This window comes from Passer montanus, unplaced genomic scaffold, assembly GCF_014805655.1.
Source record: "Passer montanus isolate IOZ18808 unplaced genomic scaffold, ASM1480565v1 scaffold19, whole genome shotgun sequence".
Taxonomy (NCBI): domain Eukaryota; kingdom Metazoa; phylum Chordata; class Aves; order Passeriformes; family Passeridae; genus Passer; species Passer montanus.
This window is the reverse complement of record NW_024366480.1, coordinates 5,115,363-5,140,691: the sequence shown is the minus strand read 5'-3', so window position 1 is coordinate 5,140,691 and position 25,329 is coordinate 5,115,363. Positions and strand designations below refer to the sequence as shown.

Genomic DNA, 25,329 nt, shown 5'->3' with positions numbered 1-25,329 from the left:
AAAAACCTCGGACTGATTAAGGGCTCCAGCTCCTTTATTTTAATTTCTAAACCATTTCAGCAATGGCCTGTAACAGACTTACAGGAGCACTTCTGGCAAGCACAGCTACCCGGCAACTACTACATTTAAATAAATGTTTTTGAGTGTTGTGGTATTATGTACTTCAGGTGGATGACCACAAAAAGCACCAGGGACAAACTGTAAGGGTTTCCAAAAGGGATAAATCAACAGCAGCTAGCCCAACAGCATACAAATCCATGGCCAGGGATCCTCTGACCTGACAGACTGCAACCACCACTTGCAAAATTCCAAATAACTGATTTCCAAGCAGAAAGCCTCAGCTCAGACTTACACTGATTTTACAATTAGCATGTTTCTAGAAGTCACACCAAGACTTGACCTTGAAAAACAGACTTTTTCCTGGAATGATAAGAGGTGCCCCACTTGATGCCAAGACAAATCTCTGTGCAAAACTACATCAACAGATTTTGGAGAAGGAATTCATAACCGAATGCACAGACTATGAGTACTCTAACATTAAAATTCCTTTTTCCAGCATAGTTACAATCTTTCTAGCAATTTTTAGCCAATCCTGATCCTTTGAGTTGCACCACTTGGATTCTCTCCGAAAGCAACAGCTCACAAAGGTGTTAGAACATGAGAAGATCCTTCGGACATGGCTCACACCCACTGCTCCACACCAATGCCACAATACAACATAACCAACTCCACAACTGAAAGCTCTCTTTACATTCAGAGTTCTGCAGCAAAGCTAATAAATTCCAAGCAGCAGGACTTGTTCACACCAGAGGTTACCATGACTCAACAAATCAATAATCAACAGCCTCAACTCACGCAAAACTGACAAGGCTGAAAATTTTTAATCACATTTCAGGAGATTAGCCTGGTTTTGCAAATCATGCAAGACTTGACTACAGCTGTGTCACAAGCCACATTTTGGACTGCATATTCTCCCTCAATTTTTCAGTATTTCAGGAAGAAAATAAACTGTATTTGGCACAGAGAGCACTGTATTAGTACAACAGGCACATAGCCAGCATCAGCCTATTTCCTGATCTGTTCCACTTCTTCTCATCATCCTACTTATAGCTCTTCAGATCTGCTTCTCTTCCTGCATCACCCCATAAAGGTAAGTGATCCAGAGAGTCAAAGATACATTATGGCCTCTTATCACCAAAGAGTCATAATTTTGCCATGATGATTCAGGAATCTTGCCCAAACAGTACTGCAAGAGACAAGTTAAAGAGTAAGAACCAGAAATGCATATGGATTACTGTCAGCAGAAAAATTAAACAGGATACTAAGCGAAGGCAAGTGCTCAAAGTGCTCGATTTCCATATTAAAAAAAAAAAAGTATTAAGTTTAATTGAGTTCATCTTTTTGTTTTGTTTTGTGCATAAGCTCAGGGCAAGAGGAGTGTCATTACACACTGTAGTGTTAAGCCTTAAAAAGAGCTTTTTGTACAGATGATGTTAAGCAACATTACAGTTATTACATATCTCATATCTCTCTTCAGTCTAGACAGCCTTGTTTAATTCCAGCAGTCTTCTCATCACCTTGGTAATTTCAGTAAAAGGCTGTTTATTGCACGGGAAGAAAAACAAGGTGTTTCCTAGGCAAACTGTAAAGGAACTTAGGAATACAAATACCTTGTAAAGTGTGAAACTTCCATTTTTCTCCTATAAATGTAAAATAGAAAGCTTATAATAAATATCAAGAAGAGTTTCTGTGGTTTATAAAATTTATGTAATTTTTTCATCCAGATTTTTCAAGTTTTAAAGAGAAAAAATTATTCAACTATGTAATTATCAATATTAGCAACTTAACAGTCAGAAGTTTGGTCAGCTTATATAACAATAGTTAAAAAGACAGAGCAAAATTATAAATGTTTACAGATGTCTGAAAATCCTGTTGAATTTCTTTCTGGATAAAAGAAAAATAATACATTGTACTGTAAGAAGTATAATGCAGACATTTGGAATAATCAGTCGAAATAATCAAAATCTAGTCCATTGCTTAAGGTCACTTTATTAAATTTGTTTAAATAAAAATTTTTAAAAAGGACAGCATAAAGACAATTTTTCTAACTCCATATGGAGCAGGTTTTTGTGTTTTGACAAGTATTAACCTATTTTATCATTTTTTGGTATTAACAGTACCAAGGAACAGAACTGGAATTGCAGATATTCTCCACTAAGTTATCTGCTTGTATCAAAAGGGTCAAACTCCACTGCAATATGCAGTGTTGGGCCAGTAACATCAGACAAATGACAAACAAAGTTTACAAGGGAAATTCTCATAACTACTCAAATCAGATGATGGCTTGAGAAGTCAGAGGATACACAAACTTGGAAGAAAAGTCATGATTCTGGAAACACATGCTGTCTTACCAAAGCCCATCAAATTTTGTACAGTGTATTCATTTAATAGTGACATTTTTCTTTCATTGTGGCATTTTGTACATGTGAAAACAATTATTTCACTACTGCCACAATATGCTTCTTCCTCTCTGGCACCAATGGCACAGATCCTGGCTTGCTGTGCTTACGACGATTCAGTTCCCTGGAAACAAAACAGAAAAATGAAACTCAGTAGTCAGCACAAACGTTTAAGAAATACTGTCTTCCTCCTCAAGCTACTAATGAAGCTATCCTACAAAGAAAGCCAAAAAAGCTAAGAATTGCTCTCTTTCTAATAACCAAAAGCCACATACTCCTTTGGGAAGAAGGACCATCCCTCTTGAAAGCAACTTTAAAGCTGGCTAATTTAGAAAGCTTTTAAATAAATGAGCCTTTCCTTGGGAGCTCAGCTTGGTTTTTATGTCAACATGATCAGCTACTCAAGTTTGAGGAGTTTTTAGCTAATAAAGTTGACTAAGACCCACCACTTCAATGTTAATTCAATGGCTACAGCAAAGTATGCCACCTTCTACTCCTAGAAATTCCAATATGGCAACGATCCAGGTGGCATAAAACACTCATCCTGGAATCTGGCATTATCAAGAAAACCAAAACCACAAACCCACAAAAAACCAAACAACCCTCCACACACTCCATAACGGCCCATCCTATTTCCACTGCCATGGAGCATCATGCCATGCTTAACTCAGCACTGTGGCTCTTTCCAACACGGCATCTGTTGCCATGTCCTCACTGTATTTTGGGAAGCAGCCAGCCCTCACTGCCACTGGCACTCATCTGCGTTATCCTTACAATCAATCCAGCAGCTCATGAGCCCTCATTTAGGTGCTCAAAGGAGCTCTATCACTCCCACAGGCCACTGCCACAGCGGCCTTGCAGGGATGGGTTTTGTTCAGAGGAAGCAAAGCCAAAGAGGAGCACGCACTTGCGCCGCCGAGCCTCCCTCATGATGCGCTGCTCCTTGATCTGGCAGTAAATGCTCTTGGGCAAGTGTCGGTGCTGAGCTATGCGCCGGATCTGTGGGTGAAACTGGAACTTCTCCTTCAGCTTCTGATTGTAATTCATCGCTGCCTTCTCTCGGGGTGCAAGCTACAGGGAAAATAACACAGACAAGCACGTTATAAAGGAACAGGGATTTAACTGTCAATCTGCTCTACAAAAGAAAATTTTTACTTTTCATTCAAATGGCTTCTTTCTAGTAAACTCCTTCAGCATACAGGTAGGTAAGTACTAAAAAACCTAAAATTTCAACAATATCCCAATGCTCAAGCACAAAACATTATCATTTTAAAGCTGAGTGAAGTAACCAAATTTAATTCTTGAGAATCAGATTTTAGTGTTCTGTAGAGTGACAAATGAGAACACAAATAGCTGACAGTAAACACTTTTTGATTAGTCTTTCCTAACCTCAGATGACGACCAACTTTACCTGTAAACCGAAGATTTTCAGGCATTTTAATCACTAGCCAGTGTAATTATAAATGCTGCAGAGGAACTCTCTTCATGAACAGCTTTACAGAAAGCTCTTCAGATAGCCTGAATCTTACCAAGCACCCAGATCCCTTGGGAAGCACAAAGCACAGATCAGATTTCAAGTAGCAGCTTGACTAAATGGCACACAGAGAGTTCCAACCTTCATCAAGCAGCTAAAAAAGTCTTAGTATCACAGCCACATGAAATACAGGTGAGCTGGTATTGCCACAAAAGACTAATTTTTAATTAATGTTTAAAATTCCGTCCAAGCCACCATCAACAATACCAAAAGTAAGAAACACCTCCTCCTGACAGCCAATCTACAGAAGATTTTTTTTTTCAACTAGGCTTTTTTCCTTTGCTCCTAATGTCTATTTATCAAAAGGAAAAAAATGTGTTTCCTGTGGTTTTGTTTAAAGCATGCACTGCTTTGTGAGGAAGAGCAATCTCTATGTATTTTGGATTTACTTGGATTTTTGGGAATTTCAGCTGTATTTCAGTCTAGCGAGCTTTCATAAAAATATAAAATCTGTTAGTATAAATTTGATATGATAGTATAAATATAAAATCTGTTAGTATAAATCCCATCCTCTTTTTCCTACCCTCCTGCCCAAACTCTGTAACTCCAATATTTCAGACATCTTAAAAAGCCTTCATATTTTCAATAAAGCCATGGAACCAGTCTTTTACCATCCCACATTTATGTCACACTACTATCTCCACCTAAAACATTAAAAGTAAAACAATAGTTCAGGCAACTTCTATTTATTCAGCTTTGCAAATGATTCAGTGTCACTAACTTCTCACTTTCAAGAAAAGACACAAACTGATGCTAACAAAAAAAAAGGCAGTAACAAAATCAACAACTTTATTACACACACAGTTGGAAATTTCACTTATAATATCATGAGACATTCCCCCCCCACACCCTGAAATCAGCAATTGCTATTTATTCTCCACTTTGGAGATCACTTTTGTATGTGAATTCTGGTAGAATTTTTCATTAATTCCAAATAAATAAATATCACAATCAGATTATTTTGGTCCAGAATACCATAAATGGTCTGAAAACAAGTATTGATAAAAATTACCACAAAGGAGCTTCTGATTTGGGACAATAAAGAAACCAGGTATCAGATACAGAATTGCTCATGGCTCAAAAAATTCTTATTCAGACATCAAAGATACATGATGCTCTTAACCTGTTTCTCCAAACCCCCTTGTTCATAAAATCCAAATCCTTCTGCTTTACTTACATTCATTGTGGCCTCTGAAATTGAAATTGAGTCTATTTTACAGTCTTAGCCCACTAAAGCTACCCTCCCCCTTTCACTGAAATTCCTTCTTGTGAGCCAGCCTGTGAATAGCTGGTTTGCTCTCAGTAAATCCCAGGTGTTCCCACTTTGCAGAAAACTGCAAACATAATCCAAATTAAAGAGCTTTATTTTAATTAAATGCAATGATTTTCCTTTAATTTTAGAAGAGCAAATTGCTGCCGATTTAGTATAACCTTGATGATTCTACAGACAAGAGGTGAATCTGTAAATTAAAGACACAACCAGGACATCTTATTTTAAAAAATAGCATAGATTAAGAGGTGTTGGAGCCTGACTTCATTTTTACGGGTAATGTGGTATAGAGGAAAGCACACATGGTGACTTTCAACCCAACTACCAGATGCCAGCAGCCAAATACACCTGGCTGTGCTAAACCCACCCTCATCCACATGATGGGAAAAGAAAATTCTGCAGTAATAACAAGTTTCCTTGATGAGAGGTAGCAGATAGCTAAGAAGGCACACAGCAGTGAAACACTGAATTTCAGCTCTCTCTTGCAAGTCACTTTACAAAGGTCAGTGTGAACAGCCCAAGAGAACAGTGCTACTTCCCTTTCTGTTTTGGGCTGGAGAAGATGCACAGCATGATTTGCTTGATCTCATTTATAGGGACTAGAACACTCTCCAATTTAATATATGTAATAAATTAGGATTTATGTGATATCACGAGGGCAAGACATGCTTAAAGGCAACATGTAACTGTTTCTTCGTATGTTCAAGCAATAAATGTGCAAGTTCTTTCTTACACGAGAAAAATGCAGATTATGTGGCAGAAACATAGCTGATTTGTGTCACTTACACAGGAGGACTTCACAGCAAATACTTAGGGTGAAAAAAGGGGGAAAAGAACTCTTTAAATGCAACCAAGTTGTCAGCAATAGGAAAATGCCTCCTTGAATAAACTGCCCATGCCTCTTCTCCTCCCTCCTGATGACACAGACTGCTTATTTTTCCATCTAAGCAGAAGGAAAGTAAGCATTTTTGCAGAGCCCTGATTAGAAGCTAAAACCACCCTTAAAAATTCTTCTCTTCAAGAGGGCTGTATTTAAAACTCCACACTATTAAGACTTCTGTAATTCAGCATGAGAATATGAAAGTAATGTTTATCTGTCCTCTTCAGGTTGCCCTTCTAGGTGAGGGCAGGCAAGAGCACAGATGCAATATATTTTTAGAATCTAGATATATCCCAGCAATTTTCTAGACCATAGCTTGTCTTTATTTATTTTTCTATTGCTGAAAATTTATAGTCATGAAGTTCATTATTCATTCTTTCCTGGACCAAAAATTTTGATCTCTTTACATCTAAATGGATGACAAAAGCAAAAAACCAGAAAGGTAACGTAGATATACATATAAGAGCATAAAACCATAGCTACAGGGCTGAAGTTGCAGGTGCACTGAATCACAAGCTGAAAATCACCGTGAAAAGAATGCCACGACCCACAGGATCTGGTACTGCTTGTTAGCAGCATTATCTCAGACAATGGAACCACATACTAGAAACAGACTGAAAGGATAAACAATTGCTTAAGACAGTTTTGACGTGCTCCTGCTAATGCACTTTGCTAGATCAAAAACAAGATTTCGAACAACACTTTCCCCTCTCTCTACTAGCCCATACTCAAAATCTGGTATTTCTGTATTTTTTAAGAAAGCAGTAAACCTATGCTCCACTACTGTGCACTCACTCATCAGTAGTTTCACTAAAATTCTAAGCATTTTAACCCACTGCTCGGTTCTAATTCATAGAAGTTAAAGACAAAATTTTGCAGCTGTTACTCACAGAAGTAAAGTTACTATGAATTCACACTCCAAGAAGTGAAGGTATAGTTTATTTTTTAATGTGGCAGTAGACTGAAGAGCAATACAGCTTTTACAAGTTTTACTGATGGTTCATTACTTTCAGTACAATTCAGAAAAATCGAACCTATCCCTTTCTATCAATTACATTAATTGTACTATTAACTGAAATCGACTATATTACTGCTGCTTTTTCAGCCTTTCCACTCAGACCAGGCTCTATTTTCCTCCTCAAAAGTCAAAATCATTTATCTTTTCATAAATCCCAAACTCCTTCAAAAGCACAGGTAAAAAGGGCAACAAACATACGTAATAAGCCATATTTTATGTATTTGAACAGTCTAGAGTTTCTCAAGTCTTAAATGAGTCTTTTGCTTCTGGGCATGCAGAGATAGATGTTCACTGCTTTAAAAATAACACCTGTTACATCCTATTTAATAATACATATTAATCAATTAATGAAAATTTATTAAAAGCTAAATGTAGAAAATTATTTTGAAGCAACCTCTGCAGTAGCTCCAACATAGATATTTGGGTTTTGTTACCCCTATGTAAAACCTGTGCAGACTTAATTGTCAGTGGAGTAGAGACACAAGATGCCTCTGGCTCATCCAGAAACTTTCCTGCTTTCTTTCATGTTTCACTGATTTTGAATAATGAGTGCAGTGCCAAATACATTAAAACCCAAAAGAAACATGCATGTCAGAACTGATGACTGCTCGGGAACAGCTCAGAAAGTACAACTTTCCAAGTGGATAAATGTTCACCAGCCACAACATGAGTACCATATATTCACTATAACTTCCTTTGAACTCAGCAATGTGAAAAAACAATTAAGTACTCACCAAAGATAAAAAAAAAGAGTTTGATTACTTTTCTTTCTCTTTCAGGATGTTGATTTCTACCCACCCCCAGCACAAAAAATATCCATCTTAAAATACAATGTATCGCAAGATTTTAGCATTATATCAGAAATACAGTGACCTTTGGATGAGTCATTCAATCAAATCTTCTCAGCAAAGAAAAATAGCAGACCAAGCAACTAAGCATTTAAGACATATTTTGACACTTCTGACAGAATTACTGAATGTTCAGCTTTGAATATTCAAAACATTCAAAAAATAGCCACAGACTGCAGAATGACTGGACACTTATAAAATAAGCAAGCATATGCCTGTGAAGATAAGAACACCAACACTCTAAAAAATAAGGAGATACTAAAAAAACATCAGTGGAACCTGCTAAATAGCCATTAAAAGTAGCATTCCTAAGAATCACAGGAACTACCTGGCTGGATCAAACAGGGATTTGCACTGAATCCAAAGAACATTCCCAAGATATTTCCAAGAGCATGGTAAGCCATGAGGACTCCTGAGTCCTATTAGCTACAACTGCTCTCTAAACATCTGAAAAATAAAACTTCATAGTGCTTCTAAAAAATTTTAAACAACTATAGCTACTTCAGACAGCTTCAAATTCTGTGTCGTGCTAAATTCACGGCTTCAACACCATACTTGAACACTTTTCCACATAAGATACAGGGATGTGAAATGTTCTTTTCTCATTATAATGTAATTCTTCACAAGTTCATCTCTAGCCTGTGAAGTGAGAGCAATTTTTCTATGCCCCTTTTAAGTTCTTTCTGTCTTTCTAAATAGTTTTGCCTCTTAAGATGACTTTCATGTTGTGAGGTGTTTTCTCTAAGATAGGATGATAAATTATGGGAGGATTTTCACTTATTTCACTTTTTACTGACAGTAAAAAAAAAAACCCAAACCAAACCAAACACACACACACACAAAAAAAAAAAAAAAAAAAAAAAAGAGAAAGAAAAAAAACACTCCACAGGAAAAAAATCCCTCCAAGAACAATTCAAAAAACGGTGGAAAAAAATAGACCACATGTCCCTTGACCTGTGTCGTAGATAGTTATTGATTTGGTTCTCTTGGGAGCTGACAGCCCAAGTGCTGTGACAGAAATACACACCCTTACACACCTTACAAAAACTTCACTGGAATGATCCCACAAGAGCAGAACCATATTGTGGGTGCAGCCTCCAAGAGGCACATCAAGCTGCAGCGCTGTACTCAAAGAAAAACAACAAAGGCTGTTTTGTGTAGGATTCCTGTCAGGTCAAGGAACACAAGAGTATTAACATGCACACCACATCCAATAGCCAGTAGTCACAACTAAGTAGTGTCTTTTTTTAGGCCCTTCCATGGCCAGTTTCCACTGACTAGAGAAAACAGCAGGATGTCATTTACCAGTCTATGTTCTGAATACTTAAACAACAGCTAAGTTGTCCTCTTGGTATGCAATATTTCTGCAATGTAGGAATAGCTGTGTTTGCCTATTACTCCCCAGAGTCAATTATCCTTACTCTTTCATAAGGAAAGGAGCCAATGCCATCTAGTAGTCAGTACAGTGAACTTTCTGAACACATCTTAAAACATTAGGAACCCTTCTACATGAAAAAGTATTTGTGACATTTTTGTTACCCACTTGTCCTTCACAAGAAGGGCTCAGAGTAAAGATGAACGTCAAAAATACCAGACAATTCTGCTACAGAACAGCATCTTAGAGAGAAACATCATGATCTCTTGCTAAAAATATAGTGAGCAAACAGAGAAAGCTTCAGTTAATATAATAAAATTAGGTGAAAAGGATGTTGCCATGTGCATATGGATATAACAGAAGGAACACAGATAATATTTCTACCCAACATTGCACTACCTAAACAAATTCAACACAAACATTAAATCCAAAAGTAAAGTCTCTAATGAGCTTTGTGGAATCCCCAAAATTAGCAACTAAGGGACTGATATTTAAGTGTTTGACCAAAGCACGACATTGGAAAATACCAATAATCAATGCAGAAGAGCAGGGGAAAATTAAAATTAAAAAATCAACCTAAGCAGTAATTTGTAAACACAATTACTGCAGAGACCACAAAGCTGTGGGGTTTTTTGATCTACTGCTCTGTAGCAAAACTGAGAATACTAACAGGACTTCCCAATACCTATGGTGGGCCATGGCTGAAGATACACGTGTTGTTTTAACTGTGCTACTCCACATCCAGTGCTTCAGAGTGCACAGCAGTCATGAATTATCCTGTTTCCAGTGTAGCCCTAAGTACTCCTCCACTCCCTCCACCTGCCACCTCTCCCAGCTCTGCTTCACTTCCCTCCTACAGATGCTGCAAGCTGATGGAGCTTCAGGTAATCACGAGCAGTCCTCGACATTAGTATGCAACAGATCCAGCATCTCAGCTGTATCACACTCTTCCCTGAATAACAGCTTCCCTTTCCTCTCCCCACAACCTTTCACAAGATCAAGCAGAAACTCCCCCAGACATTATTTGACAGCTCTGCTGATGGGCTCAGAAAAGGCAATGTAAGCACCTCCAAAATACCATAACAATATAAAGCTACATAAAGGGATTACTCCAGCACACAAAGTGCCAAATTAATTCTCCGAAGTCACTCAATACTTTGACACAACTGTGCAGATGAATCTATGCAACTGGTAACTGAAAGGGAACATTTGGGCTTTGTCTGTACACACACATCTGAACAAGAAAACTGAGAAGTCTTCTCTAATGAGGCTGGTGATCGTTCACACCAGGAACACCTCAACCAAACAGGCTTACACTGAATGAAGCAGACTTCAGATACCACCCTAGTCTGCCCACCTGGTATCTGAGAGTTACACAGGCTAACAACAATCTTGGTGTCAAACTACACATCAGTGCAAACAGTCTACTTTACAGTACTTTTGCTTATCACAGCATGATTTTTTTTTATACTTTTTTTGTAACAAATGAACTGCATGAATGAACACAAACTAATCACATGCCAGTCAAAATCTTTAAAAGCAGTAACTCTAAACTTCAATAGAATTACTTAAGTGTGGCTAAACAGAACTTACGACCTTCTTCCCAGTGGTAAAGGATGAATTCTAACCATTTGCACACAGGTAAAAAATTCAAGTCTAGTTTAGATAGAACTGATGATTATTTTTAACACTAAACAAGGCCAAAAGAAGTCATCTTGTATAACAGTAACGAGGCATCTCATTCTCTTCTTATTATAAGCTGCAGTAAATGCAATGAGCACGACTGCACATCAATCTACAAATTAAACACAAATGTCAAACTATAATTTTACAGCTTCCCTTCATAAACAAGTTTTTAAAAGTTGAACAGGCTAACTGGTTGTAATAACAACAGAAACCCCCAAACATCTTGTGATAACAAAAAGCAAAATGCAACTCTTACCACTCCCAGTTTTTCAGAGGCATTAGCTTTCCACAGGCGAATATTCATCTCATCTGAGCCACACAGAATGTATTTGTTATCTGAAGTCCATTTTACTGTGATGACGTGCTGCATTCGTTTGGTATGATAAACCTCCCTAGAGCAAAGAGAAACATTTTAAAGGGATCTATCATAATTTTTCTCACCATTACCTTACAAATAGCAGAAAGCATTCTGTTCAAGGCAAAATATTTTTGTATTTTCTTGCTGTTGTTTTTAAAAAAATCTGACTTTTTTAAACACTGCTGATCTTACCTTTCTATAGATAGCGATACAAAGAAAGTGTGATAGACAACCACCTAGGATAACATGCTTTTTAAATAAGTGCTTTCACAGAAATTCTAGTAAAGAGTTAAATAATAACTCTTTTTACAAAACATGCTAAGGTTACACAGTATGAAAAGAATACTGTTCTTGAAATAATTTTTATTAATATGCTTTTAATTGAGAATCATATTCTGTATTACAGAATGGGAATGCAGAAAAATAGGTACCAAAGAATCTGACACAAAACAGCAAGGAAACACCTCCCAGCTGTCCACTTATAATATGGCAATGGATTTGCTACTCTTCATTGTGATTTCCCTCCTTTACCTAAAAATGGATCCCATTTCTTTTTTCATTTCTGCTGATAAGACTCCTGCTCAACAAGTGCTGTTGAAAAATGTTTCTGCACGCTGCATTTAAACTAATATTTAAGTTGAACTCTTGTCTATTTTTCATAAAGTGTGTATCAAATTTATTCTTTTATTTCTGATGTAAAAATAAAATACTAAATACATTTTTGGGGAGTTTTAGCTATTTATTAGCATTCTGAAAAGAAGGAAAAAGTAAGGCCTATTTATTGTCTACCAATAGCCACTCCTTTGATGCATCAGTCATGCACTACAGCTTATTCTCTTTCTTCCACTCAGTTATTTTTGCAAGGAAAACCCAAGTAATAATGTAAAAGAAACATGTAAGCAACACCTATTGAAGTGGTGTGGAGAAACTAAACTGGGGTTGAGCTGAAGTGGTTGTGAGAAAAAGAAAAGTAATCAATACATCCGAATAAATAAGCTTTAATGAGCTTAATCATCTCTTTTAATTCACCAGCAAGCAATACCCTACAAGAACAACTACGTGGAAGACTGAGCACAACTACCATCAGAAAGCATTAATACTCACGTCAGCCTTTCACAGTTTAATGGCATGTGTGCACATCTGCACTTTCACAAGAATTTCTATGTTTTACTTTCCTTCTATCACATGACTCAGTAACAAAGCTTTTCTTCACCCACCTTTGGGGAACTAAGTCCTTTTCCTTTTCACACTTTGAATTTGCAACCTTTGCCTATCCTGTGGCTGTCATCACAAGGTATTAAATGTAACTTTTCAGGGACAGGAAAAACAGAAAACATGGCCAAATAACCTGGATCTGTCATTTAGAAGTTTGCACAGAAATACAGTTTCGTTTATTAAGCATTTACTAAATTTAATCAGCTTCATAAAAAACCTTATTTCCTAGGGCTAAGCAATTTCACTATATTTTCATTTTAAAATAAAATAGAAAGCAATTGAAGTTAGGAGTTTTCCAGATTGGCAGGACACCAGTAGTAAAAACTAGAGTAGCACCAGGATCCTTATTTACAGGTACTCCTAACTGCCCTCTCAGTTTTCCAAGCAGGATCAGATCTTGTATTTAGAGACTTTCTCCATTCCATGAGATTAATATGAACTGTGCAATTCTAAAGAAGCCCAGCTTCTAAAAAAATGTTAAGTGTGCCAGAACACTCTAATCAGCTTACATAAGGTGAACTTTTTCATTTGTAAAGCTTCTCCTCACTAGATTTATGGCTACAACACAAAAGGGGAAAAATTGTGGACAAAGAAAAACCCCTTCCACAGGCCTTGGCAACAATCTGCTAATATGTGAAATAAAGCCTCTTACTGTTGTGTTATGGGGTCTGCAAACTTGTTGGCAACAATCTGCTAATATGTGAAATAAAGCCTCTTACTTGTTATGGGGTCTGCAAACTTCTCCTCAGTGATGTGTATTAACTTTGCATATCACCACTTCTGTGAATGCTATTAATTCCTACAAAGAAGCTGCTACCCATATTGTTTAATAATGCAAGTCAGAAAGAAACCCCAAACCTACAAAGAAACTGCACCACCTAATTAAATTTAAAGTATTATTGCAAGACAAAGAGAACATGAAAACCATCTATAGATTAGATACAGAGGGAATGTAATGGCCCCTCCCATTATTTAATGCAGTATAGGAGCACAAAACAGTTACATAGGATGCACAATTTCATCAATCAATAATACAAATATACTCCTTCACCAACCAGTATTTCAACATTTTCATCCTCAAACCACCTAGAATTTGACTTAGTAGCAACCTTCTGGGAGGACAAGGTTGGAGAGAGGAAGTCAAGCAGAAGTAAAATAAAGTTAAGAATAAAGAAAAAGGAGGAAGAACTGACAAGAAAGAATAATGAAGACAGGTTTATGAAGATCAAATGATACCAGAAAGATCAGATAACTTGCTCCAGTTTTCATCAAACTGAAAGAAAACTAAAAAATAATGGAGACAGATTCAATCTGAACTCCAGCAAAATATTTAATATACTGACTTATGAAACTTTACATGAAAAACCAACTCCATGTGAATTGTATTCAAAACTCTGTATTACAAATCAAAATCAGGTTAACAAAACATGAACAAAAGGTAGTAAGTGCACTGAAACAGATCACAAAAGGGTCCCAAACTGATCCTCAGGAATTCACACAGCAATCTATTTTTACATAATGCCTTTAGCAATCATCCACACAGGATGAAGACAATCCCTAAAAACCAAATGCTTCAATGCTGTAATACACTGCAAACTTAAGTGGTGACAGAAACAGAAGAAAGCAACCTAAAAACATTAAAGATGCATCAACAGGGAAATCGAATGGGATTCACCATGGTGAAATACAAATGACATGAGCACAGTAATCCACTCCAATTTTAATTCCATATTGTGGAAGTACTACTGCTTGTTAAGCAGTTCTACTCTTCATCCATACTCCAGAATTAAACCAACTACACAGCCTGTCAGTTTCAAGCTACCGACAGAATAAGATTTCAACACTCACAGGAAGCAAATGGCCCAATGAGGATGTTAATGAATGAATTAGTAATTTTGAGGATTTGGGAGAAAGTCACTGGGACAAAGAGAGAAAAAGGTGTAAAACTACTCACCTGCTGTGACCTTTGTCTACAGGAAAAATGCGGATGGACTTATCAAAGCTGGCAGACACAAATTCTTTCCCAGTGGGTGAATAATCCACATCAAGAACAGCAGACACGTGATCCATGTGCACCATCACAGGTGATTCAAGAAAGCGCATATCGAAAGTATATAAGCTTTAAAATAAATACACCAGCAGCTTAATAGCATAACAAGTCCTAAGTAAACAGTACATTTTACATAAACCACACTTAAGGATAGAGCCATACTGCAGAGGGAACTCCTTAAAATAGCTCATAATACGTGAAAAGAAAACAACATTGTTTAGGGTTTGAAAGAAGCTTGTTAATCAGAGGATCTAGTTATTGGATCAGGTTTCTTGCTCCCTATCAAAGGACAGATAGGCTCCACTTCATTATCTGTCCATGGGACAGACTCCAGGCATCACACTGGCCTCCTTTACTCCATCTTCCCATGTAAGTATGCACCCTGAACTTGTAAAAGCATCTCTCAATCATTACAGCAAGTCTATCAGTTCTGAGATATTTCTTAATATTCCCGTGCTGTGAACTCCTAGTAATTCAGTCTACTGTAAAGTTCCATTTGGTTGGCACCATTTGTTACTGCTTAATTATCTTAGGCAGACAAGTGCAAGGAAAGCTTGGTGTAGCAAGTCTAGGAGTGCAGGGAAAGCCTGGTCCTTACCCATGGAGATGCTCATTCAGCACAGCACACTATCTATAGAAAAACATTATGTTGAAAGTAAACACCCAGCTGCTGGACCACAGCTGGTTTGCTCTTAAGGACTTTAAAGCTCAGATAAGGCCTACCTCTACTCCCTTTGAATAAAGAAGCTAGGCATAATCATTGTGTAGATCATCAAATAAGCATATGTGCTTTACAGACAATGCATTTATTAGAATCTCATTAAGATATACTATTTAGTAGAACTATTAGGTTAAAAAATTTAATTCAACAGGTTTCTCACCTTTCTTTCTGCAGATGAATGCATAACTGAAATGAAATATATCTTACTGAATACTATAATGGTGATTATTGATTCTTCCTTCTAAATTCCTCAAGAGAAAGTATGCAGCATCTTATTCAAAACTGCTACTCCATATAATCAGCAAACACTTGCATATGCATTGTTGATGTGTGCATTTGCCTTTGCATACTAAATGCTTTAGGCTGCAAGAGTACAGTTGTCCCTGACAGCAATAGCTATAGTTTTTACTTTAGCAAGAGGAAGAAAAAAATAATTTAAAAAGCCCAAACCAGCCAAAAAGCAAATTCATAAACAAGAAACACAAACTTATAAAAAAACAGATTAGGTAGTCTAATAGTTTTACTATAACATAAATACAAGAAAAACAGCACATTAAATTTAACACCATTTTCAAGCTCTGAGCCAGATTCCATTTCCTTAGAAAAACAGCCTTAAGATAAGTGATAAAATTCCTATGTTCTAGAAGAAAACAGTGATCTATTGTTAGATCACTGACTTCCTGGAAAAAAGGATATGGAGCATATTTGCAATGGCCTAGTTTTGAAGAGACAGCTTTTTCAATATCAGATTAGCTGTTCACATGAATAGTATTGTTCAAAAGTAAAAAACTGCTCCGAGACATTGAAAGGATAAGTACTGCAGTCTCCAGAACTGTCTCACAAAAGATTAATTTTTTTTTTTAAGAAATGTTCTCATGAAAATAGCTGATCAGTACAATGTATCAAGCTTCACAAGAGCTGGCAAGAAAATAAACACTTATATTGCTTCAGACTGGACCAACAGTACTTGTTTTCCAGGACCCATCTCAAGTTATACTTGCATTGGTTCAGCTGCATTCATTCTAAATTACACTGCTTTTTACCCCCCTAGACACACAGAGGCAGTCTACTATCAATTCATAGTTCTTAAAATCAGTATTCCTATAATTCTCTAGGTTATAAAGCAATTCAAATTTAGAGTCTGAGTAATCTTTTAAAAATTTATTTTAGCATGATCATAAATAACCATGATACAGATGAAAAATATAACCTGTCCAGGATTATAAAAAAATCAAGGTTACACTTACTTGTAATCTTCATTTGCTGCAGTAAAAATGAAAGCTTCCATAGGGTTCCAACACAGTGTATTTGTCCTCATGTTCAAGATAACCTGAAATATATTTACACAGTGCTACCTTGTTAAAGGCAGTAAAATACTCACTGCAGTTCAAAACTTCCTTCATACCCCTGAAGACAAGCACTTAGTAGATAGATAATTATGGCAGAAGAACAGCACATGACAGAATGTTTCCTCAGCAGTGTTAGAACTGAAACCCAAGAACCTCCTGTCCCTCATTACATGTTTACTGCTTTGGGCTACACAACAATTAAATTTTCCCCTGTATATCACCTTAGAATCTAATTCTTCTTAGTGGTCATTTAACATGGCAACCTGCTAGCGGTCAACAAGTAAATCTGGGACTTCCAAAAATTTCACTTCTCTGTCCTATTTACCGGAACCTTTAGTTAAGTAATCTATAGACACACCTAATTAAATGGTTACTTCAAGGGATATAGTCATTAATTGAAGCTGTGAGCCAGCATTTGCAAAGCAATTGTAACATGTTTATGTTCCCCCAGTTATTACCCACTCATTATTTTATGTCTAAAATTGCAGTTCACCAATTCTCCTGGCCAGTTGCCATTTCTTGTGGAAGTGCCAAGCAAGGCACACAGAAGTTACTGTGTTGTCAGGTACTCAGCACTCTCACTGCATCAGCAGTGAATCATTCCTCTCACATTTGTAAGATTTGCTTGCTGCTTGTAAGCATATGGCCAACAAAGAGGCCAGCTGGCCCTGAAGTGGGAGGAAGGCAGCTGATAACAGACTAATAAAACCCTTCTACTTTCTAACTGCAGACTAGACAGGAGGCACCAGCAAGCTGTATGTTGGATGTCCCCACCTTGGAGGACAGCTGGGCCCCTGTGGGACAAGGGCAGGCAGGGAGAAAGTCATCTGACACACCAGACACTGCAGCTTTGGCTTCTGCCGAGTCTGAGAGGAACTTCCAACCAAAATAAGAACTACACAGTATGCCTGACACAAAGTGGATGTGTAATTACAGAGCAACTGATTAACAAACTGAACAACTCTAAACAGGATTTTCTACAAAGCTCCAGGCCAGTTATAATCCTGCTTTAAAACCCTGAAATTTGGGTGTTTAAAGCCATGGTACTCAAACCCCATTTTTGTTCTTGGCTTACTACACTGAACACCATAAATTTACACACATATTTCAGAATACAGTTGCACAATTATAACCCTTGCAGTGATGAACACAGTCTCAAAACAAGTTAATAGCGATGATTTTACTGAACACCCCTCCAAAAGACTGCAATGAATGTGTGTCTATTCCTATAATTCTCATTCTCCCTAAATCCTCATTTCCTAGGTGACACCATCAAGCTCATTATAAAGTCTGTGCTGCAGAACACTGCTTATTTTCAGGAACTGCATGCAACCAGAAGTGAAGGCAATCATCAGATCTGTAAAGTGATCTCTAGTTTAAAAAGCAGACACTGAGGTGTCCTCTGTTTACACTAATGTGACAACTAGAATTTGCTCAGATTTCAGTATTGTTCCAGTTATAAAACTTGCACAAAACTGGGAAGTTAATAATGGACTGTTCTTTATTCCTTCCTCTACAAGTTTATCAGACACTGCAAAATGAGCACACAATTAATGTTAATCCACCATATGTATAATAAGTACTTTAAGTCATGTTACAAAATAACTTCAGTATTGCTAAAAATCCAGCTCTTTCCAAAGGAGTCAAGTTCTGTCACACTCCGAATCTCTTATTTTTTCACCAAAATTTACAAGCCTTCAGTTGATTTCAGCAGTGGGTTTTGGAATTAAAGTAGTGCCTAAGAAATAAGATTGTCTCTACAGTTCTAGCATTAGGTTTAGTAACAACTATGTAAGGCAACCTGGGCTGGAAGTGATTTAAGTTGCTGTAAATACGTTAATAATGGCATTTCAGAACTATCTAAACCCACACCAGAGCCATTTTTAACTGCTATTTTTAATGTATTGTACATCTTCTTAGAAAATGGGTAAGTTTAAGTCCCCATTAAGACAAGTCCAAATTGTGAAGTCCCTGAAGACTTGATTCTCTAGGTTTAATTATTTTAACTGTGAACAGTTGATTACAAAGAATGTCAGCCTGGAAATGTTGCGATGACTTTAACACAGAAACATTACCCAAATAATTAACCTGTCTTCCTTTACTACCTACAAGGTTTCTAGTTAAGAGATCTAACAATGCAACAAGCAAGAGAAAACACAGTTCCTGTCAGCTGTTAAAATGCTACAGTCTATCTTTAAAACACCCTAAGCTTTCCTGATCCCACAGGTTGCACAAGAATTACTTTTAAAGTGTACCAATTCCTACCAAAACATTTTCCTCTTGTCTTTCAACAGAATTGCTTTCACTCATCTTTCCCTGCCTTTTTTAGAGTAGTTCTTCTTTTGAACCTAGGTAGCATCTCACTATCTCATCCCTCCCGTTTTAAAACTTAAGGCTTTGAAACCCACACTCAGGACAAACGGGCAACAGAGCTATTGCTTCATGATGTGAAAAGCTGTACTCCTATTTCCATTAACGAAGGGACTCCCACTGAGTTCCAGCTGCTTTGCTGATCAAGTCCCAGGAATGCAGCAGTGCCAGAAACCAGTGCCCATGCATCAGTAAGGTACCACTAATAAGCAAAACCCTTCTCTTAGGAGTTCCAGAGCTCTCAGCTGTCAATGCAGAAATGGCCATTTCACCTCCTCTCCACAGCAGAATCATCCCTGTCCCAGGAAGAAACCCCATACTGTGCCCATGGAAGCAAGGAAGTACTAACCAGTGTTTTATTCCTACAGCAGGAAAAGCACCTCAGCATGCTGCTTACTTGAGTTACACATATACAAACACGTGCACACAATCTACAATAATTCTATATGCACATGTATGTACAGTCATACATTTAGCATATGTGTAAAATTCTGTTAGATTCAAACTTAGCTCACAAAGGATCAAGCTGCATCCTTTGACCAGATGCTGCAGCTCTACAGCACTGGCTGGGCTCATTTCAACATCAGCTGGCATCACTGACAAGTTTCTATAAGCACTGCCTCAGTGGCCCAAATGAAACTTCACTAAAAATTGCTGGGGCACAGGGAGAGAAAGAAATGCTGCTATGCCAACAACATTCCTTTTTATAACTCAGCACCATTTCAATGTTGTGGTGTGTATCAGCTCAATGACGCTGCAGATAGTATGTAACACAGGAGAGCACTGAGTGCACATTCACAAGCCAGAATACTGTATTGCATAGAAGAATATTGTTAAGACAGTTCTGGGGCTCAGAACTACTGAACTTGATTGAGGTTTGATATGTGTGTATGAATTACCAGCCTCTTATCTAAATAAATACAAATAGTCTGTTAAATAGGAATCTTTAGGTCATCAGTAAATATAAATATTATTTTGATTACACTGCACAGGATTTCTGAATATTTATAGTAGGTGTATACGGAAGGGTTTATCTCCCTTCAAAGGAGAAACCTTTTCAAACACAGAGCAAAGCTCTCCAGTGGTGAAGTTACCTTATTTCCTTCTGACAAGGAAGAGAAAAAAAATTTTTTAAATAATCACACATACATAGACAGAATGCAATACAGGAACATAAAGTTCTTATTGTGAAATTGCTGTCAGGTCAGGCACTTGATCAAGAATTACAACAGAGTGAGCATGACAGCCTGTCTGAATGCAGAAAAAGGCTCTTCCAACTCTGTATTGTTTAAATCCCAACATTAATTGAAACTCAAGACTGAGACAATGAAAACTCAGTGAACTCAGATTTCAGAGCTCCCCAATCTCTACTGTCACCAACAGTTACATGCTATTAATATATTCAGTATGATTATTAGCACCAGTAATTAATCTTAAAAAGAAAAATATTACCTTCTTTAATGGAGTTGATTTTCTCATATCATATAGCACAATATTTCTGTCAGAAGCACAGCTTCCCAAAAGGTAAGTCTGAAAAAAAAACCACCAAAACCAGTGTGTATGGTCTTTTGAATACTTCTAGAGTGTGGTTAACAGCTTACATCAGATACCTAAGCTATTTCACAAGGCTGGTCATGAGTTTCCTTTTCAGTCAAGAAAATACATTCATTAATTTTTCTGTGCAGCTAATTACCCAGGACAAACTTTTAAATAGCTTTCCTTGTAAGATTCAGAATCCATGCAGTGCCCTCTGCTTTAAAACTAACAGACAATTCCTCATAAACACTTTTTCTATGAGCACAGCCCAGTCAAGGGGTATAACAGAAGTGCTGTAAAAGATCAAATGTAATTGCTTTGCTATGGGGAGGGTGAGAAGTCTCAGTCACAGGGAGCAGAATACTGGAACAGATGAGCTGAGCAGATGAGCTGGCAGCTCCTCAGCCACTGAACTGCTACACTCTATGACTGAGGTACCAGGTATGTATTGTGGGCAGAATGGAGACTGCCCTGCTTTTGTTTCTCCTCTCCCACACTTACAGAGACAAAAGACAGGAAGATGAAATTATATGGTACTACATTCCAAAATAATATAACCTTCAAAATCTATGTATACATCCCCCTACATATTCCACAGAAACATAAAATCTAAATTTGGAAGGAAAAAAATCAGGATGGTGTAAACATAGTTTATATCTCATACTGCTCAAGAAAAACAGGAAGATGAAATTATATGGTACTACATTCCAAAATAATATAACCTGCAAAATCTATGTATACATCCCCCTACACATTCCCTAAAAACATAAAATCTAAATTTGGAAGAAAAAAGTTTATATCTCATACTGCTCAAGAAAAATACTAATTTCCAATATATTGCACAATCATTACCTCAATGGGATTAAATTTTACACTGCTTATGCTATCAAAACCCCAAGTCAGAGAACACTTAGGGCTTGTCCTTTGTTCATCCCAAATGTCCACTTGATGGCCACAGGTAGCAAAAACAGGCTCCTTCCAGTGGTGATCAATTCCTGTATACACTGTCTTTAAAGGAAAATAACAAAAAACAAAGCAAAAATTTTAAAACCCAATCATATGCATAAATACTCAAGCATATTCTGTTAGAAAAAAAAAATCAACAAACCTTTGCATGTGGAGTCTCACATGGTTTTTCTCATTTATATTACTGAAAATTAACTCACCATTGCTACTAGAAACTAAGCCTTATCAGATGTACCCCTTCCAGTAGGCAACCTTTCTTTTCCATTTAAGGTGCATGTAGGCATTTCTTGTAAATTTACAATGGAGATGGCACTAAAGGCATATTTACAAAATCTGGCTGATTTTAAAGCAAATGAAAATTTTAAGAGTGCAACTGTATCTTCAGTGGGGACATTGCAATAACTAAAGAGTTTCAAACTATCTATTTGAAAAACATTTAATGTTTTTCTTAACACAAGCTTATCATAAATTCAAAGTGCCAAAATATCTATTTTTAGACTGCTTTTGGTGATAAGGAGGATGTAAAGTTGGTATTTTGTACTGAATGGCTGTGAGATATTGGTATGAAAAGTAAGTTATTTAATGCAGACTAAGCACTGGCAATACACATCTGAAGAGACTACAGAGAAATGTGACCAGTTTGCAGGAAAGGGATAATTAGTACAGACAGAGCTAAGCAGTCTCTGTTGGCATTTGAGGAGTCCTTTCTGGTTACATGTAAAGTAATAAAAACATGAAGATACTTTAAAAGTGCCATTATAAAATTTGATACCAGCAAATTACAACCAATTATGATAACAGTTGATATCAAATTATTTCTCTCTCCTTCAAAAGCTAGATAAGAAATGATTCCAACTTAATTCAAAAGAAGAGGTGTGGGAAAATCAAAGCTCAGATTTACTACCTTTCCAAGAATTGTATGAATAGGTTCTTCTTCTTCTCCATATTCTGGGCCCTCCATTTTCCACTGCTTCACGGTTTTGTCATCACCAACCTGGAAATATTTGAGAAATCATGTACAGCTTTATTTAAATATATTCCCTTTTATTTTGCTAGATGTACTTCGCAATTAAATACAGCATCCTTTTAAAAAAAAATCTGATATACATATGCTTCCTCGTGCCTGTTCACTGTTCCATTTTATACCTCCAAGCCAGAGATTAGCTCTCCTGGCCATAACATGTCATTAAAACATGTACATGGTCTGGCTGGAGTGAACATTCTTTGTATCAGCCCACCTGGCACTGTTTTTGATGTGTGGCTGAAACAGCCCTGACCCAGCACCCAAGCCTTGGCTGTGCATTCCCCCTGCTCCCACTCTGTGTCCATCATCCCTGCCTCACCCACCAGCAAACAGGCCTGGGGTGGGCAGCAGACTGCGAGGGGACACGGGCATGACAGACGTCCTGAACTGGCCCAAGGACTATCCCATAGCACAGAACAATGCTCTGCAATAAAAGCTGCAGGACTGGGAGCAGAAAGAGCAGGTGGGGGCTGCTCAGAGATTGTCTGGGGATCTGTTGGCTTCTGAGATCAGGCGACTGATTCCCAGTTTGTCACTTGTTTCCTACCACCACCTTTCCTTCACCTATTCCACCGTCCATCCTGATCCACGAGGCTTTTCCAGTTTCCAAAATAGACAGCTGAACAGGAAAAAGGTGAGCTGGAATGATAGCTATTTTGTAAGGCTACATTTCGTGATTTTCAATCAACTGGCACCCTAAACTGCAAATTATCTTCTGAAAGTCACTTTGGTGAGCCTGTAATCAGTTAAAAGGCACTTTCCACCTCAGTTGTTCTGGTTGCCTGTTCCAAATTTTGTTCTACCTCTTGCACTAATGCCAGCACAAGCTTTTGCAGGTATGTGTAGTGACCTGGATCACCTGGCCTAAAATTGTTAACTTTACAAATTCATCTTCCCCTCCCTGACTGCACTACTGCTGTTTCTCTCCCTCTCTCAATTTTCAGGCAGATAGATTGTCAAAAGGCAACTAACCTGGAGTCACTTAAGATTTTTTACAGTGACTTCCCCATATCCTAACTACTATCCCTATGATCTGGTATATACCTTAGAAAAAATAAATATATTGTAGGGAAAATGGCTCTTCTATGACCACTTCAAACAAAGCACAACCTCAGGACACTTCCTGTTTTCAAAAACACTTCTTGTTGTGTTGTCTTAGAACTGTTTTAATGCCAACAGGAAGACATTATTTCCAAGCAGTTCACATGCAACTGAACCTGTTGTGTTTTTTTATGAATTAATAAAGCTTTATTCACCTGGAATGATCTTAACTTAATCAGATTATTTTTAATCATAATATATGCAAATGGTTACTTTTTTTACATGGTATATATATATGCAAATGGTTACTTTTTAACTTTTTTATGTCTTGCAATGAACATAATCCATTTACTACTTTAACAAAAACTAGTTTACTGGAGTTTTAATTACATGACCATCTGTTAGCTCTTTGCTGGTATTTATCCCTTCAATGGTCTTGAATGACATCCATATCACAGCATCAGAAAAAACTTCATCCTAAATAGAACTGTTGGGTTCACCGACACATTTAATAAGTGTATTCATACAATATTTAAATGTTCTATGGCAGAGAGCAAGCTTCTCAGTGGAAAACAGATGGCGAGCAGGTACTCTGTGCTGCTGCACTGCTGAGGAGACACATAATACTTACAGTGAAGAATGAGGTACCACAGAAACGGGCACACATGCCTCGAACAAAGCCTTCGTGGGCTTGTATCGTGCGGATGCACTGTCGTTTGGTCAAGTTCCAAATTTTAACCTGACAAAAACAAAAAGCAAATATTCTGTAAGCTTTCTACAGCCCACAGCTGCAGTTCACAATTCAAGTATAAGAAACCACACATGTTGTAATGAAATGGCAGAGTTGCTTGGACACGGGTCAGATTTGATCATGTTAAAAATTAATTATTTCTTTCTTGAAAATAATTTTAAAAGTGAGGTTCTTTCATTCCTACCCTCCCCCTGACTTAAGCTGTATACTTTCTGCATTTTGCACTCCCCTGTTTTTGAACTGGAATTCTTGCTAAATAACAGCAGCAGTTGCAAAATTGGCAAAAAAATACCCCTTTAAAGACAAAAGCACAAAGAAATTTGGAACCAACAGATTTTTTTTCTGTCCAGCTGCTGTACTACATTGTCTGTGGATGTCCACCTCTCACAGAGGTTTCTGTTTCAAAGCTTTTGGGCTCATTTAAAAACCAACAACAATGAAATTGAGGTCACTTTTTGTGTTTTTATGTATTTGTTTCAAAGCTTTTGGGCTCATTTAAAAACCAACAACAATGAAATGGAGGTCACTTTTTATGTTTTATGTATTAACAGTACCGAGTACTTTACTTGCTCTATCAATGGATAAGGAATTTGGGTAAGAACTTTCATAGAAATTTGTTCTACATCTCTCTTTTTCTGCTTTTTATACAAAGCGCACATGTCATACAGTAGTATAAGGTTATCCTCCCTTATACTACTGCATGACATGTGCACTTTGTACGAAATTTGGGTAAGAACTTTCATAGAAATTTGTTCCACATCTCTCTGAAAAGGTTAACCTCCCTTATACTACTGTATGATATGTGCACTTTGTATAAAAAGCAGAAAGACCTAGAAGACCTTTAAACTGCCCTTTAAAGTATTCAAGTACTATCAAAT

General features: G+C 37.2%; 1 protein-coding gene across 1 annotated transcript in view; it reads right to left on the bottom strand.

The window, feature by feature from the left end:
- Positions 1-2,024: 2,024 nt before the first annotated feature.
- Positions 2,025-25,329, bottom strand: part of DCAF13 (DDB1 and CUL4 associated factor 13) — a 26,142-nt gene continuing 2,837 nt past the window's right edge. Inside the window, exons 3-11 of the mRNA XM_039705999.1 lie at positions 24,332-24,439; positions 22,540-22,629; positions 21,522-21,677; positions 20,586-20,663; positions 16,662-16,744; positions 14,598-14,762; positions 11,327-11,462; positions 3,367-3,530; positions 2,025-2,583 (exon numbers count right to left, since the gene is read on the bottom strand). Of these exons, the coding sequence (XP_039561933.1) occupies positions 2,496-2,583; positions 3,367-3,530; positions 11,327-11,462; positions 14,598-14,762; positions 16,662-16,744; positions 20,586-20,663; positions 21,522-21,677; positions 22,540-22,629; positions 24,332-24,439 (1,068 nt within the window). The 3' untranslated portion in view covers positions 2,025-2,495. The remainder of the gene's footprint in view (positions 2,584-3,366; positions 3,531-11,326; positions 11,463-14,597; positions 14,763-16,661; positions 16,745-20,585; positions 20,664-21,521; positions 21,678-22,539; positions 22,630-24,331; positions 24,440-25,329) is intronic.